Source organism: Microtus pennsylvanicus, chromosome 17, assembly GCF_037038515.1.
Source record: "Microtus pennsylvanicus isolate mMicPen1 chromosome 17, mMicPen1.hap1, whole genome shotgun sequence".
In the NCBI taxonomy this organism is placed as follows: domain Eukaryota; kingdom Metazoa; phylum Chordata; class Mammalia; order Rodentia; family Cricetidae; genus Microtus; species Microtus pennsylvanicus.
Genome location: NC_134595.1, coordinates 37716551 through 37730754, shown reverse-complemented (window position 1 = coordinate 37730754; position 14204 = coordinate 37716551). Strand labels below are relative to the sequence as shown.

The following is a 14204-nucleotide window of genomic DNA, read 5'->3' as shown; positions in this document are numbered from 1 at the left end:
CTGACAACAGTTCCACTGTATTTTAGCTTATAAAGACCTTTAATCTCATGATTTCCTCAGGAGTCACAGAAATAGGCATACTGCCCTAAAAATTAACACAAAGGCCTGACAACTGAGCACACTACTAGAAACTTCTGGGCCCTTTATGTCCCTTTAAAATGGAATCACTTGTCCTCAAGATTCAGGTGCTCGGTGTGGATAAAAATTAACAAAAGGGTGCCAAAGGAGAGAGATAGGGTTTCCAGGAACCCTCCCTCACCCTCCCCTGCCTTGGTGAAGGGTGGGATTATAGATTCAGGCCAAAATGCTAGTTTATCAGGACCACCTTCCTTCCATATCCTGGCCCTCTAAGGCTACCTTCCCTCAAACTGTGGGTCCTGTCCATTGGTTTAAATGTCTTTATTGATACTTAACTTGCCCAGCCAACCCAGTAATTCTGAGGAGTACCATCTCCAGAGGCCAGAGTCTGGTGTGTGGTTTTTTGTTTTTTTTTTTTTTTTTTTTTTTATTTCCATCTGGGAGGCCAAAGGGAGGGAGAGTTTGCATCGTCTCCGGCACTGGACCCTTCTGGGGAATGCTGGAGGGGCAGGGTCCTCAAGCCTTCGTAGGCACGTGTAAACCTCAAGCTCCCAGCCCCTGCAAGTGTCTCAAGGCTTAGATATGTATTTTCCCTAGAGAGCAGCTGGGTTCAGACAGCGCCGCCTGCTGGAATCCAGTGGTCCCGCAGATTGCCAAGAGGGCTGCGCGCATTTGCGAGGCAGGCGGCGGGTCAGAGGCACAGGCTGAGCTCCTTGCGCACGCGGCAGCGGTGGCACTGCACCACGCAGCACCAGTGGAAGCGGCACAAGCAGTTCTCCTCGAGCTGTACGCTCTCCTGGCGGTGTCCGCGACCGCAGCACAACAGGTCGCAGCCGCTGAGGTCCGGGGCACTGCTGTTGCAGGCGCGGCCGCGCGTGCCCGGCGAGCCGGTGCGCCGATTGGGGGCACAGAAGTCGGGCGAGTCGGCAGCGTAGAGGAGGTCGGCTCGGCCTGGAGGCTTGAGCGTGCGGACTGCGGGCAGCAGGGCTTTGCCGTCGTTGGTGCCCATGACGCGAGAGGCTCCGTGGAAGCGTTCCAGCAACCTTGCGCCCACCTCGCGGAACGGAGGCAGCTTCTGCCAGCAGGTGCGCAGAGCGCACGAACCCGACAGCCCGTGGCACTTGCACTCGGTGCGCGTGTGGCTCCGCACCGCCTGCAGGAGCAGAGGGGCGGGCGATAGGCGGGGCAGAAAGAAGCAGGGGACCAACAGAAAGCAAAGGAAGCAGAGGGTGGCGAAGGAGGGAAGGAAGGAAGGAAGGGAGGGAGGGAGGGAGGGAGGGAGGGAGGGAGGGAGGGAGGGAGGGAGGGAGGGAGGAAGGATGCAGGCAGGTAGACATACGGTTAGAAGGAGAAAATTCAGAAAACGACCGCTTAGAGGGGAGGAAGAATGACAAAGATGAAGGAGTAAGAGAGTGGGAAGTGGAAACAGTAGAGCAGAAATTCCAGGGTCCGAAGCCAGGGAGCGGGAGAGAATAGAATGGACGCAGTGGTGAGATTCTCCATTCTTCCTGGAGTGGGGAGAAGTGTCAGCTGTCGCAGCCTAGCCCTCCTGCCAACCCAGCCTCCTCATTCCTGCCCCTCGCGGCCCCAGGCAGAGCTGAGCAGACACAGCCAGCCGCCTGGGCCTCTGTCTCTGTCACCCCTCCCCAACCCTCTCAACAGGTATGTGGGCCTGTCCGGACATTTCTCTCCTAGGCCCCCTCCTTCCAGTTTGCCTGACGCCTTGGGCTGAGCCCTAAAGGACACAGAATGTGTGGAGGGATGTTCTTCAGCTACTCAGGAACTGAGATGTAGGATGTAGGAGGCCCCACCTGAATGCACTAAGGAGAACAGGGTCCCGTACTCTCTCTCCTCCCTTGCTTGCTGGTCTGAAGCTGGGTCTGGGCCGTCCTGGCCTCTGCCGATTTCCCACTGGACTCATGATCCTTCAGCCCCTTCCAAGTCAGTTCTAGGCCCCATTCTAACCCTCGCTTTCTCTGGTACCTCTACCACCAGACCCCAGACCTTCCCGTGGCTTCTAGTCTTAATTTCATTTCTAGCCTCTCAGAACCATGCTCCTGCCTTGGCATCCACGTCGTCATGTTTCAGAGGGATGCGCACCCCTCCTTGGGTCTCTACTGGCCCTCAGTACTATTCTAGACGTACTATCCCCCAACTCTGCTCACTGTTCCTCTCAGCACCCCCATCCCCAGCCCTCTAGAACGGACATCTCACCCGCCATGTGTATCCATGTCCCTGCCCAAGTTCCAGTCTTCCCAGCGCTCCCTGTCTTGCTCCCACACACACACCATCCTACAAGTCACACCTTTACTCGTGCCCACGCTACCACAAATACGCTGCCACCCACACTCTGCCACACCCACTGGCGCTCTCTTGCACACCCACACTTCCACACTCAGGCATGATACCTACAGCTCCTGCCCATACGCACCAGCCTGCCTGCCTCATTGTTGTGCAGTTGCACCAGTGCACGGATGTCGCCACGTCCCCGCTTGTGCTGTGCATCCATAAAGAGTCTTGACTTCTCATCCCCGAAGTCCACATCATCTCCACAGCCTCCCCACTCCCAGGCTGCACTGGCTTCTGGGGAACCTGCTGGTCCTGGAGGTCCAGGGGTGCCCAGAAGACCAGTGGGCCTAGGTGGTGCTCGCCCACGGGGTGCCTGGCAACCACACTGCAGGAGCTCTCCCATGGAACAGGCCTGCGTGACCGCGTGGCTGGCGCCGGCTGCAGTAATAGCAAACACGAAGGCTGTCTCTCGAATGTCTGCGGAGGGAGGACGGAGCCGAGGTCAGTGAGTGCCCAGTATCATAGATGGAAATAGGAACCCCCTCCTCAGCCTGTCCTGGGCCATCTGGGAGACAGGTGTGGAGGGGCAAGGTGGACAGAATGCCTATGGGTAAAACAGAGATAGGGTTCAAGCAGCTTCCCCAAACCTGCCCCTCCGCCCCCCCCAAGGAAAAAGCGCCTCCCTCCGGGGCCTCTCACACACTAACCCTGCTGCAAGACGCGCCCAAAGGCCTTGCTGTGACTGGAACAGTTCCAGCGTCGGAAACGGAACTGGAACTGACATTCTCGGACCCCCAGCCTTGCGCCCCGGGCAATCTCTGCCACCACTTCCGGCTCTGCCTGGCACAGCTCAGCCTGCCGTCCTGCCAGCCGCCTGGCCTTCCTGCAGATGCTGGTAGGATCCATGACCAGGGGACTACCCACAGCCCTGGGGAGCAGAAGAGCAGGTCAGGAGATACACCCCAAACACAAAAGACCTGGGGTAGAGTTGGGGGGGGGTGAAGAAGAGGGGACTAGCCCCACTCAGCCCACAGCCAGGTGCTGCAGTCTCTCAGTCCTACCCCTGAGACTGATATTGCTCCCCCCCCCCCCCCGTTCCCTTTCCAAGTCTGTGCCCCTCTCTACTAAAGTATAGGCTGAAAACTGCATCACAGCAAGGATTCCGTCTTATCCCTCCGTGGGCATCTTCATTAATAAACCCTTAAAGGAACTTAGGTGAAGGTAGCTGTCACCAAGGAGGCCAAGGTTAAAATTCAATAGACCTTGCCCAAAGGGGAAACAAGGAAGAAATTAGTAGAAAAAAAAGATCAAGAAAGCTGTTTTTTTTTAAAAAAAAAACCCACCCGCTTAATAAAAGAAAGTATTCTAAATAAAAGTAATAAAAGTAGATCCTATCAAGGAAGGATGTGGGCTGCAACCCGGACAGCCCCAGTACAAAGCAGGGGCCATCTGAACGACAAAACAGCCAACGAGGTACTAGAGAGTCTCGGGAACCGAGACTCTGAGTTCAACTTCTTCTGTAAAATGAGAAATTGTTGCTTAGATGGCTGAGGTGGGCCTCCTACCCTGCTCCCCTCCCCCGCCCGTTTCCCTGAGCTAGACAGCTGGAGGAAGGAGCTGGGAGCTGCTCAGCATTGTTGGCAGATAGGTGATGATGACCCTTCTCTTGCTCCAGGGTAGCTGGCTTTCCCAGAGAGAGGTGGCGCCAAGCCAAGCCCCGTGTGCTAGCGTGGTATAACCAACAGCAGGGCGGAGGGGGGGTGATGTTTGGTTTGGTGGGTAGAGACCTGATGGGGAGTTCTGCACACTGTCAGCAGCCTCTTTGCCCTGCCCACCTTCATTCCACCTGAGGAGAGAGCTGCCACTCGCTGTCCATAGGTTGTCAGCCAGGAATTCACACCTGGGGGGAAACCGCTTGAATCAGATAGCTCCTATTTGAACACAGCTAAGAGCTCGGGCTTGAAGGGATATGTGGGCAGAGCTAGGGAGGTTAACTGGAGACCATTTAAAACCCTTCTGCAGAGGGCAGGGGAAGAAAGATTGAGGGGTGGGGTGCACACTGGAGGCAGTGGGCTATAAACCTTGGCAATAGAGGGTGACAGGTTGGGGTGGCCACCTTCTCAGCTTTGCTTCCGTGCACAACCGCCCCACAGTCCCCTGGTTACTCCACAAGTGCAGGCTGCCCAGGCATGTTCTGAGATGTGATGGTCTTAAATAGCAGCCGGAGGAATGTAGGTCTTAAGGTAAAACTCTCAGCACTGGAGATGAGGCGCTCAAAGAGGTGTTTGCAGAAAGATGTGAAAGCCCCATCTCTCTCTCTCTCTCTCTCTCTCTCTCTCTCTCTCTCTCTCTCTCTCTCTCTCTCTTTCTCTCTCTCTCTCTCTCTCTCTCTCTTTCCCTCCCTCCCTCCCTCCCTCCCCCCCCTCTCTCTCTCACACACACACACTTATGAGAGGGGATTAGGAATACTGTTATCCCTATCCAAATACTTCAAGATCAAGCATCTCTTCTGGGCAGAAACATGCAGCAGAGATTCCCTTATATTGAGCTTGGGACCTGCCCAGCACCAGCCCTAACCCCTCTCTTAGCCCCAGAGAAGGAACAGATGGAGTAATGAACAGTGAGCCAAGGTTAAGACAGCCCAAGCTGGCTCACCACGGCCCAATGACCTTGGAGAATTGATCAGTCTCCTCTGCTCCTCCACCTGCCTAAATACCCTACCCCCAACTGAGACTGCTATGGTCCCATTGGTACTTTGTCCATTCCCTGTTTGTATCCCCTCTTTACTAATGTCTAGACTGAAAATTGCACTACAAAAAGAATCCGGTCTTATCTTTTTGTATACATCTTCATTAATAAATCTGTCCACTTATCCACCTCATTAAAAAAGGATTTGGATTTGAGTGGCTTCCAGCAAGGTTGTTCAGGTAGGGAGATAAGGTTATGAGCTTCCTCGTTGTTGGGAGAGTCTTTTTTTTTTCTTCTTCTTTTTTCTTTATCTTCTTGTGGAAGCTTTTTGGGTCCCTGATTTATATCCCTGCGACATTTATTCAGAAGATTTGCACGTCTTGAATTCTACATTATAGACAAATAGATGCAGCTATATATTGGCAATGAATGCTTACCATATGTTCGGGAATGAATGAGCCATAAGCCCCCCTCGAGTCCAGGTCCCATTGATGTGGTGTCATTTCCTGACTCTTAGTGTCGCCTCAAACATGTCCCCCCCCCAGATGAGAGGAGCGAGCCTCTCTGCAGCTGTTCAGCTCCCCTCTACCACCTGCACACTCTACTCCTCCTGACCGCATGAGGCTCTGAAAACTCACAGTCCCCATCTCCACGGCACCCCTACTGCTAAGTTCCCCCCAGCCTCACCCCCACCCCACCCCTGCCCTCGGCACACTCCCTACTTTCCCAAGGTTGGATGGGCTTATCTTCCCAAGGTCACTCTGCCCCGTCCCTCCCCCGCTCCCGCCTCCTCCCTTAGCAGAGCAGGAAAGAGTTTGGGGGTAGCAAGGAAGAACTGCTAAACCCTCTTGGCCTTGTCCACTTCCCAGGAGCTGGAGATAGGAAAGGAATCATGGGGCTCTGCAGGCAGGGCCCCCAGGAGGTGGGGCTGGCCCTTCACAGGGTTGAGGGACTGGCTGGCTTCCTGGGAACTTGTTTACCAGCTGGTCAGGAGGAGGGATGGGCAGTGATAACACTGGAATCCCAGGGGACCAGCTTGTTCCCTGCCCTCCTGTCCTCACTCCAGTCCTAAAGGCATAGGAAGTGAAACTCCAGAGAAGACACAGGGTAGTGAACAAACTACCCAGCCCTACCTCGGACCCTGGTTTTTGTCAGTTCTGGGTGGGCTGAGCCATTCCAGACCAGTCAGTTTCCTCTGTGGGCTTCAGAAGAAACGGTGGGTTGCTGATGCAAGAAGCCCTCCAGTCTCCGTGGTGATGTCTGACTCCACCTTGGAGCAGCCCTCACCTCCTCTCTGGTGCCCTCTCATTTACTTTGTTTCCAGTCCTTTTTTTCCCCTTATGTAATGAACTCTGCTTTGGGGGACTATGGATCAGTGGTGACCTGGGGTCAGCCCAGAGAAGGTGCACACACGTTTAGAGCAATTTGTATATTTTAAATCCTTAAACGCATGGTGGTAAAGAATCGATACACGACATACTCTCTGGGATATAATCTTACTGCCACATGTGGGCACAGAGAACATGGCTTGCCCGAAAAGAACTCAGTACAGACAAGAAGGGACAAGCCGTAACTGTCCTGGCCTGCACTGAGAATTCTCCCTCCAGGACTACAGTTGATGGGTCAGTGGTCTACTAAGATGGCATCAGAGTCCAGCCAATTCCTACCAGCGGTATCTGTGACCTGTGTGACCCAGAGACCTCAATATTTGGCTTACTCTTCTGCCTCTGGATTCGGAGAATAAAAGGGGATGGTGAAGACTAGCTCGTTCACCTCAGCTACTTCACGGTCACGCAGGTGAGCAAGATGAGCAGAGGTGATGGTTGCTGGCCACTTCCTGGAGGGGACTCCTCATTGCAAAACAGGTTATTTAAAAATCAAAACAGAGGCCGGGTGGTCATGGCGCACGCCTTTAATCCCAGAACTCAGGAGGCAGAGGCAGGCAGATCCTTGTGAGTTTGAGGCTAGCCTGGTCTACAAGAGCTAGTTCCAGGACAGCTAGGACTATTACACAGGGAAACCCTGTCTCGAAAAACAAAAAACAAGAAAAAAAATAGAAACAGAGCCAGGCATGGTGGCACACACCTTTAATCCCAGCACTTGGGCAGCAGAGGCAGGTGGGTCTCTGGGAGTCAAAAGCCAGCCTGATCTACATAGCAAGTTTTTGGCCAAGAGCTTCGGCTATAAAATCTCCACAGCAACAAACATCCACCAACAGGAGCTGGTCCCGTGGCAGCTCCTCAGGAAGTTGGGGTAGAAGGATTGTGAGCTCAAGGGCCTTCTGGAAAACTCAGTAAGATCCTATCTCAAAATAAAAAGTTTGTCGTAGAACCCTTGCCTGGCATGCTTGAGGCTGTGGGCTCATCCTCCAGTGCTGCGAGAACAGAATGTGACCACCCAAAGCTGGTATGGAGATAACTGCCTGAGCCATGAGAAGACCCCAGGTGGCCTCTCACGGTTGTACCACACAATTCATTGCTGCTCTGGGGCCTGACTCCATCCCAGGCCACATTTCTGGTCTCAAGGCCGCTTCCTCGACAATTGTAAGCCATCAGGATGTTCTTAGCCAGCATCCCTCCAATCTCACCTTAGAGGTCTGACCCTCAGGAGCCACAGCCTGCATCCTGGCTGTCACTCATTTGAATGTGCCTTGCTTGTGATTGCTTGTCTTGTCTCCTCAGTCTCATTAAAGACAGGAATCTCACAAGTGCGCATGGTGTCCTCACTTCAGTGGGACACACTCAGGGCTTTGGGGGTCCAGGCGTGAGCTGGATCTAAGCTCTGTCACTTGCTTGTGTAATGTAGTGTGAGTTCCTGGCATGCGAAACACACTTAATATTTGTTAGATGGGCGGTAAAAGTTAAACACCAGTTCCTCGACTGGAAAATGGACATCGTAATCCCTCCCCGCCATGTATACTGGCCTGGACAGAGAGTGGATTCCATCAAATGCTGTATTCTCAGGCCTGCTCAGTGCAGGGCAAGAGGTTGGGATGTAGGTGGTAGGTGTGGGATCCCCAGAATGTCCTTTCTGCAACATTCTGTCTTTCCTGTCCACTGTGGGTCTCCATTCAGCCTATCCAGGGACCAGGGCGCCCAGGATCCATCCTCTTGACCAAATGGCTCACTGAGGCCAAGGGACCACAGACTTCCTAGGAGTGCCTAACCCCTAGGAAAACCTCACAGCAAGCATGCCAGTCTCTCCTACCCGCCCCCAACTCCTTACCCCCAAGATCCTACATCCAACCCCACCTCCTAGGAGCCAGCAGAGGGAGCTCTGAGCCCTGGGGCTGTGGGTGGGGGTGTGTGGAGGTGGGGGAGGTGGGTGGTGGAAAGGGGGCAGAAAAATGTTGCCTGACGGCTGCTGAGGCTGCCGGGCCTGTGCCCGCCCGCCTGTCCTGTCCTGCTCTGTCTAACTCCTAACTCGGTAATTACTGCTCCCCTCCCCCAGTCCCTACCCCCATCCCAACCACCACATCAAAGCCAGTGATGCCCCAGCTCCATTAACCCCTGCCTCCCCACTGCCCACCTGTGGCCCCCACTCGCCACTCGCCCTTCCCCACGCAGACACATTTGGTTCCCTGTGTCCTTCCTCACACTTTTGTCTTTTTGTCTCCATCTTTTTTTTTTTTTTTGAGAGGCAGGGGCTTTCCCTTCCCAGACAGAGTTCACTGTGCAAAAGAACTTCCTGCTTGCCAAAGCTCCGGAGGCAGTGCCCTCCACTGGATGCCTGCTGGACAGTTGTTATACCTTCTGCTCTTCCGTGTAGAATGGCGAGCACTCTTCTGAGGGTGGGATGGGGGAGGGAGCAAGGAGCCCGTGAAAGCCTTGTCCCTCATCTTGATTCCCACCCCCATCACACACAAGGAGAGAGCGCTGAGAAAGAGGCAGGGCTCAGAGCCCCAATCATAGCTACCAACATGCAGGCTTAGCACTGGGCAAGTCCCCTCCTGTCCCTGGACCTTCTACCCTCACCACTGACCATAACAGACTAGGTTACTTCTCGGTCCTTTCTAGATCACATGCGAGATTAAAACAGAGGGCTCCGGGCGGGTATAACCAGCCAAAGTCTCCTCCTGGCCACATTTCTCAAAATGCCGGCTAGGGGGCGCTCTCACCAGTCTGCAGTGGGTAGGCGTCCGGTTCCCTGAGGCCTCCTGCTGGCTGGCCTGGGCTGGCTGCTGCCCGCCCCATTCCCTCCGCAGCTGCACTTCCCCATCAAAGTACACATTCTGGAATCCCCCTTGCAGGGCCCTGGTGATGGGGCCTCCCACTGACCTCCAGCCACCAACTCCTGGCTTCAGATGTGAACGGGGCAGGAGGGAGCCTCACACCCCCAGCCCCCACTACACCCCAGGAAATGTCACAGTGCCAGGACTCTGGTGGGCCCAGGGCATGTTCTGGCCGGGATCAAGCCAGCGTCCTTTAGCCCCTGCCCTTTTCTGCTCTTAGCCTCATTGTCTCCCCAGAAGGGAAGCTGCCAAGGCTGAGGCCTGGAAAAGGGACTGGATGGCTACCCCACCCCCAAGCCATCCCTACTCTGGAACTTGGATGTGAGTAAGCCTCAGCATTGGCCAGGAGAGGTCAAGGGCTCCAGATAAAGACAGGATGGTCTAGTGACCAGGACGAGTATGGGCACACAGAGCATCCAGAAAGCCTGAGTACCAGCAAGAGGTCTGGTCCTTTTCCTGCCTCCCTGTGGGGTCAGCAGCGAGCCTGCCCCTGGGTTTTAGCTAAGTGGATGACTGGGTGTAGACTTCTTCCTGGTGAAACAGGGGAGAATTGGTTTTGCTCACAGGGAGGAAAGAGGAAGAGCGAAGAAGGGAGATGGACTTGGCTCTTCTATGAGAGTGTGCTATTTTCTACAGCCACTGATTGAAGGTAGAAATAAAGATGGCTCAGACATTGTGGAGAGGGGAGCAGAGGAGGAGGGGGGACCTGGTGATCCAGGAGCCAGAGCCTCTTTCCTGCCCTTACTCTCAGGACAGAGGGAGGGCAGAACACAGGTTGGATGGATGGCCTGGAGGCAGGAACTGAGCAATATGACCTCAGGAGGGCCTGGCCAGTGTCCTGGAATCTGGGATTCTGGGATTCACAAAGATATGGTTACACTGGAGAGATACACAGAGGCTGGCGGCAGAGTTTGGAAGGCATGCGCCGCCACATAGCAAGACCCTGTCTCAAAACTAAACAAGAAAAATTAAAAATAGAAATCTTGCATTGCCTTGAGAGGAGGTGGAGGGAAGAGAAAGGTGGAAGATAAATGTCTTTGGAGCCAGAAGGCCTGGTTCCTGAACTGACTGATCCAGGGCCTGGGTCACTCTCCTCCAGGACCCTCTTTTTTTGGGGGGTGGGGTTTGGTTGTTCTGTTTGTTTTGTTTTGTTTTTTTGAGACAGAGTTTCTCTGTGTAATAGCCCTAGCTGTCCTGGAACTCGCTCTGTAGACCACCTGTCTCTGCCTCCCTAGTGCTGGGATTAAAGGCATGTGCCACCACTACCACCCAGCTCAGGACTCTCTTTTAGTGGCCTAGGCAGTCAGAGTCTTCCCAGCCTCTCTCATGACCACAGCTCGATTCTGGAAATGGCTACTGTAGGCCACACTGCTTTTCTGGTCACCCACGGAGTTTCTTCCTTTCTCTGAGAAGAGGGCAGCACAGAAGGTCCCAGACACCAGTTCTGAAGTACCTAGCTCTAGTGAGACTGGGGAGCTAGGGTAGAAAGTGGCCAAGAACCTCAGGCTAATACCAAGCAAGACTTCACCCACAGGCTCAGGCCTGGCCTGGGAAGGCTATGATGGGGGAGGAGCATGAGCAGGAATCAAAGACCATGAAAGTCAACCTGGGATCAGACCAAAGGAATAAAGGAAAGGGGCCAAGGCAGGTGGGAGGCGCAGGTTCTCGCTGAGACACAGCTGAGAGAGAAGCATGTGCTGGCCACCTTATCACGCTGGCCCTCACTCTTCACTCAGCTCCCCACTGCAGCTGTGGCCATGAAGGCCCCTGTGTTCTCCCACACCTGCCCTCCTCCCCTCCTCCCCCACTCCCTGCTTCCCAGCTTCAGGGTCAATCTCCAGAGGGCCCAGGCCCCTCTCCCTCAGCTTGGCTCCCACCCAGCAGTCCTTCCCAAACAAAGGAACCCTCACAGATACAAACCCAGAAAACCTGTGTCCGGCACCTATGTTCTCTTGGGGTTCTAGAACTCTCGAGACAAAGGAACAGGACAAAAAGATTCCCAGAAAAGACAATTACCAGTAAAGTGCGGTAACTTCACAGTTGCCCAGTGCTCAGAGCATGGTAGGAGCTCCGGATTGCAGTGGGGTGGAGGCCACTGGCCCCTCAGAATGACAGCTTTGTGGAGGAAGTGGTATTTTAATTTGTTAGAAAGAACAATTTAGACCAATGGGGAAGGAAGAACGAGATGGCAGGGACAGCCCTGCCCTGCATCTTGAGAAAGAGTAAAATTAGGAAAGGTGTCTAAGAGGAGAGAGGGAGCTCTTTACCAAGTATTACTTTTGACTCTTTTCTCTGAATTTAAGGGAACCCCACTTTTCATCCCCAGGGGGCCTATGGGATGAAAAGGTGGATGGGGAAGAAGGCTCCTAATGTCAGATCATTCTATAGATCTTCCTTCCCTGTCTTCTCGGCAATCCTAGCAGGTAGGGAGACTGTTCTTTAAAAACTGAGTTGGTAGGGTAGGGTGGGGAAGTGATTCGCTTAAAACCACAGATTTAATGGCTGAGATTAGATCCGGCTGTCAAAACTGCTAAGGACTGCATTGCAACTAAACTAAAGACGCATGTTCCCTAACCCGAACCTGGGTCTTGTATTTGCCGTCTCACTGACACCCACGAGGATGTCTCTCCCGCATCGCGGAAGGATAGCGGCCAACGGCTTCCTGTGTGGGCATACTACTCAATCTCAGTCGGAGAGAGGGATGGGCCTGCCCCACCCCTGGGTCCAAAGCCGCGAAGGCGGGTGAGAGAGGGTAGAGAGTAGGAGTTCAGCCAATGAGGCGGCGATATGCAAATATAGAAGTCCTTGCTTTCTTAGGATTGGCTAATCCACTGCCCAAAACCCTCCTCTCTGAACACAGAGCTATTCCGGGCGGGTGTTTGTGGCTCTAAAAACTAAGAGGAAAAAAAGTCTTGAGGATTTGGATCTGAGTTGTCCCAGCGGGGCCCCCGCTTCTCCTCCCCTATCCTACCCCTCAAGGCTCAAACCTCTGGAAATCTTCGCATTCTAGGTGTCTGCTCAGGCTAAATCCAATCCCCAGAGTCCAGTCTGAGAATTTGCCCCATCTCTCGACTGGCCTGGCTCTTACTCGCTTCACTAGGACACTCCCCGGTTCCCACATCTCCGCTACACATTTTAAAAAAATCTTTACTTCCCACGTCTGGAAGGGCCGGCTTCCAGAATCTCCTTCCTGTCTTTCTTACTTGCTGGGGAGAAAGCAGTAAAGAAAGTCAGAGTCCTGACTCAGTTTCCCCATTTACATTCCCTTTTCCTCCACACCGCCCATGCTGAAAGAGCCAGCAATGGTGAGGCCATAGGTATAGGTAACGGACGGACTGAAAGAGGCAGCTGTTTGACCCTCTGCCTTACAGCTTCCCACCTTGTTCCCATCTTTCCCCTCAAATCCAGCTACAGAACTCTCCTCGCTTTTTCTCCTGTCCTCACCTAATCTCTCACTATGGATCTCATGACATCCAGCAGCTTTCCCTGACCTACCTGCCAATTCCTTGCGATATGAATTGGACACATTTCTTTGGGGGAAGGGAGAACACAGGGGGAAGAAACACAATAGAATATCCAGGCATAGGGAGTGTCAAAGTGGCACTTCAGATGTCTGGGGCAGAGACTAGAAAGGAACTGTCTGCGAGGGTCCTGGTGCAACCGCCCGGTGGTTGGGATCTCTGAGCGGGTAGAGCCTGAAGGCAGCAGGATCGCGGCACTGAGCCCCAAGACTGGCTCTGGGTCCCCACCCTCTGGCGTTTGGAATTGCGCGGGGGACAGTCCCACTCAGCACTCACCACCACAGTCCACCGACGTGCGCAGGGCACAGGAGCAGCAGCAGCAGCAGCCCGAGGCGGGAGGGCACCGGCGGCAGCATCGTGAGCGCTCTACCGCAGTCTGGCACGGGTGAGGGGGGCGAGGTTGCGGGGTGAGCCGGGGCTCGCGGACCGCCGGGCTTTAGGGCAAGCGCGGAGACCGAGGCGGCTGCCGGGAGACGAGGACTCCGCCGGCGGCGGCGGTGGCGGCAGGGGGGGCCATCCCCGGCGAGGAGGGCGCGGCGGAGGCGGAGAGCGGACCGAGCAGCCTGTGTCTCCTGCAGAGCTCGCTGGAGAGAAGAAATCAGAGCCGGGGGCGGGGGTGGGAGGGGAGCGGGGCCGAAGCGTGGGCGGGGGAGGGGGACAGGGGGGCCTCGGGGTGGCAGTTGCGACAGTCAGGCGGCGGGACTCCTGGGAAGGAGCCGTGCGCCCCGGGGCGGCGGGCGCAGAGCGCAGCGAAGGGCGGGAGCCGGGTGCTGGGGCGGGGCCCGCGCGCGCTCCTGGGTGCGGGACCCGCCCGCCTGCTCCTCTTCTCGCCTCTCCGAGGTTGTCCTCTGCCATCCCCGGGCCCGCTGCGCTGAGTGGCTGGAGGAATAGTAGGGAAGAGTAATGGGGGAGGAGGTGGGGGGGAGAGGAACTGGGAAAGGGGGACTAGCTGGGAGAAGTTTGACAGGTTTGTTGACTGTAAAGAGAGAAAACTTCCCAGGAATGAGGGAGTTTGGGGGGGAGGGAACATTGTGCAGGGAGATACAGATGGGGGCTAGTGAGGAAGTCCGCTCAGGACGCGGGATGCTCGCTCCACACAGGCTGTCCAACTCGACTGCCGGCCCAACACACTTCGGAGGCGTTACTTTCTTGCGGATAGCTAACTCCGTGTTACTTGCCCCTTCTGCAGCCGCTGCCCCAGCAAGGGAGCCAGCCCGAGGCCTGGGTTCTAGTTCCCCAGCCAGCGCGGGGGGGGGCGGACACTGTGGGGGAGATAAGACTGCAAGTGGAGCCTCTCCAGGGCCTGCGCTCCAGCATTCGCTACTCATAAGTGAGATGGAGGACCGAGCTTGCGGACTTCCTAGAGAAGAGGGGTCAGCGCTTGCTGTAGTGGGGTC

At 55.1% G+C, this 14204-nt stretch overlaps 1 protein-coding gene across 3 annotated transcripts; it reads right to left on the bottom strand.

Annotated features, from left to right (window-relative positions):
• Positions 1-477: 477 nt before the first annotated feature.
• Wnt6 (Wnt family member 6) lies at positions 478-13638 on the bottom strand. Of its 3 annotated transcripts, XM_075951325.1 has the most exons (5): positions 13084-13638; positions 4203-4267; positions 3075-3295; positions 2510-2844; positions 478-1231 (listed from the first exon to the last, which is right to left on the bottom strand). In XM_075951325.1, exons 1-5 carry the CDS (start codon positions 13161-13163, stop codon positions 655-657), a joined length of 1278 nt encoding a protein of 425 aa, XP_075807440.1. In that variant the 5' UTR covers positions 13164-13638; the 3' UTR covers positions 478-654. The 3 variants fall into 3 exon arrangements, with proteins under 3 accessions (XP_075807440.1, XP_075807441.1, XP_075807443.1); XM_075951326.1 differs by lacking the exon at positions 4203-4267 and having other exon boundaries at positions 13084-13635; XM_075951328.1 differs by lacking the exon at positions 13084-13638 and having other exon boundaries at positions 4203-4268.
• Positions 13639-14204: the final 566 nt, after the last annotated feature.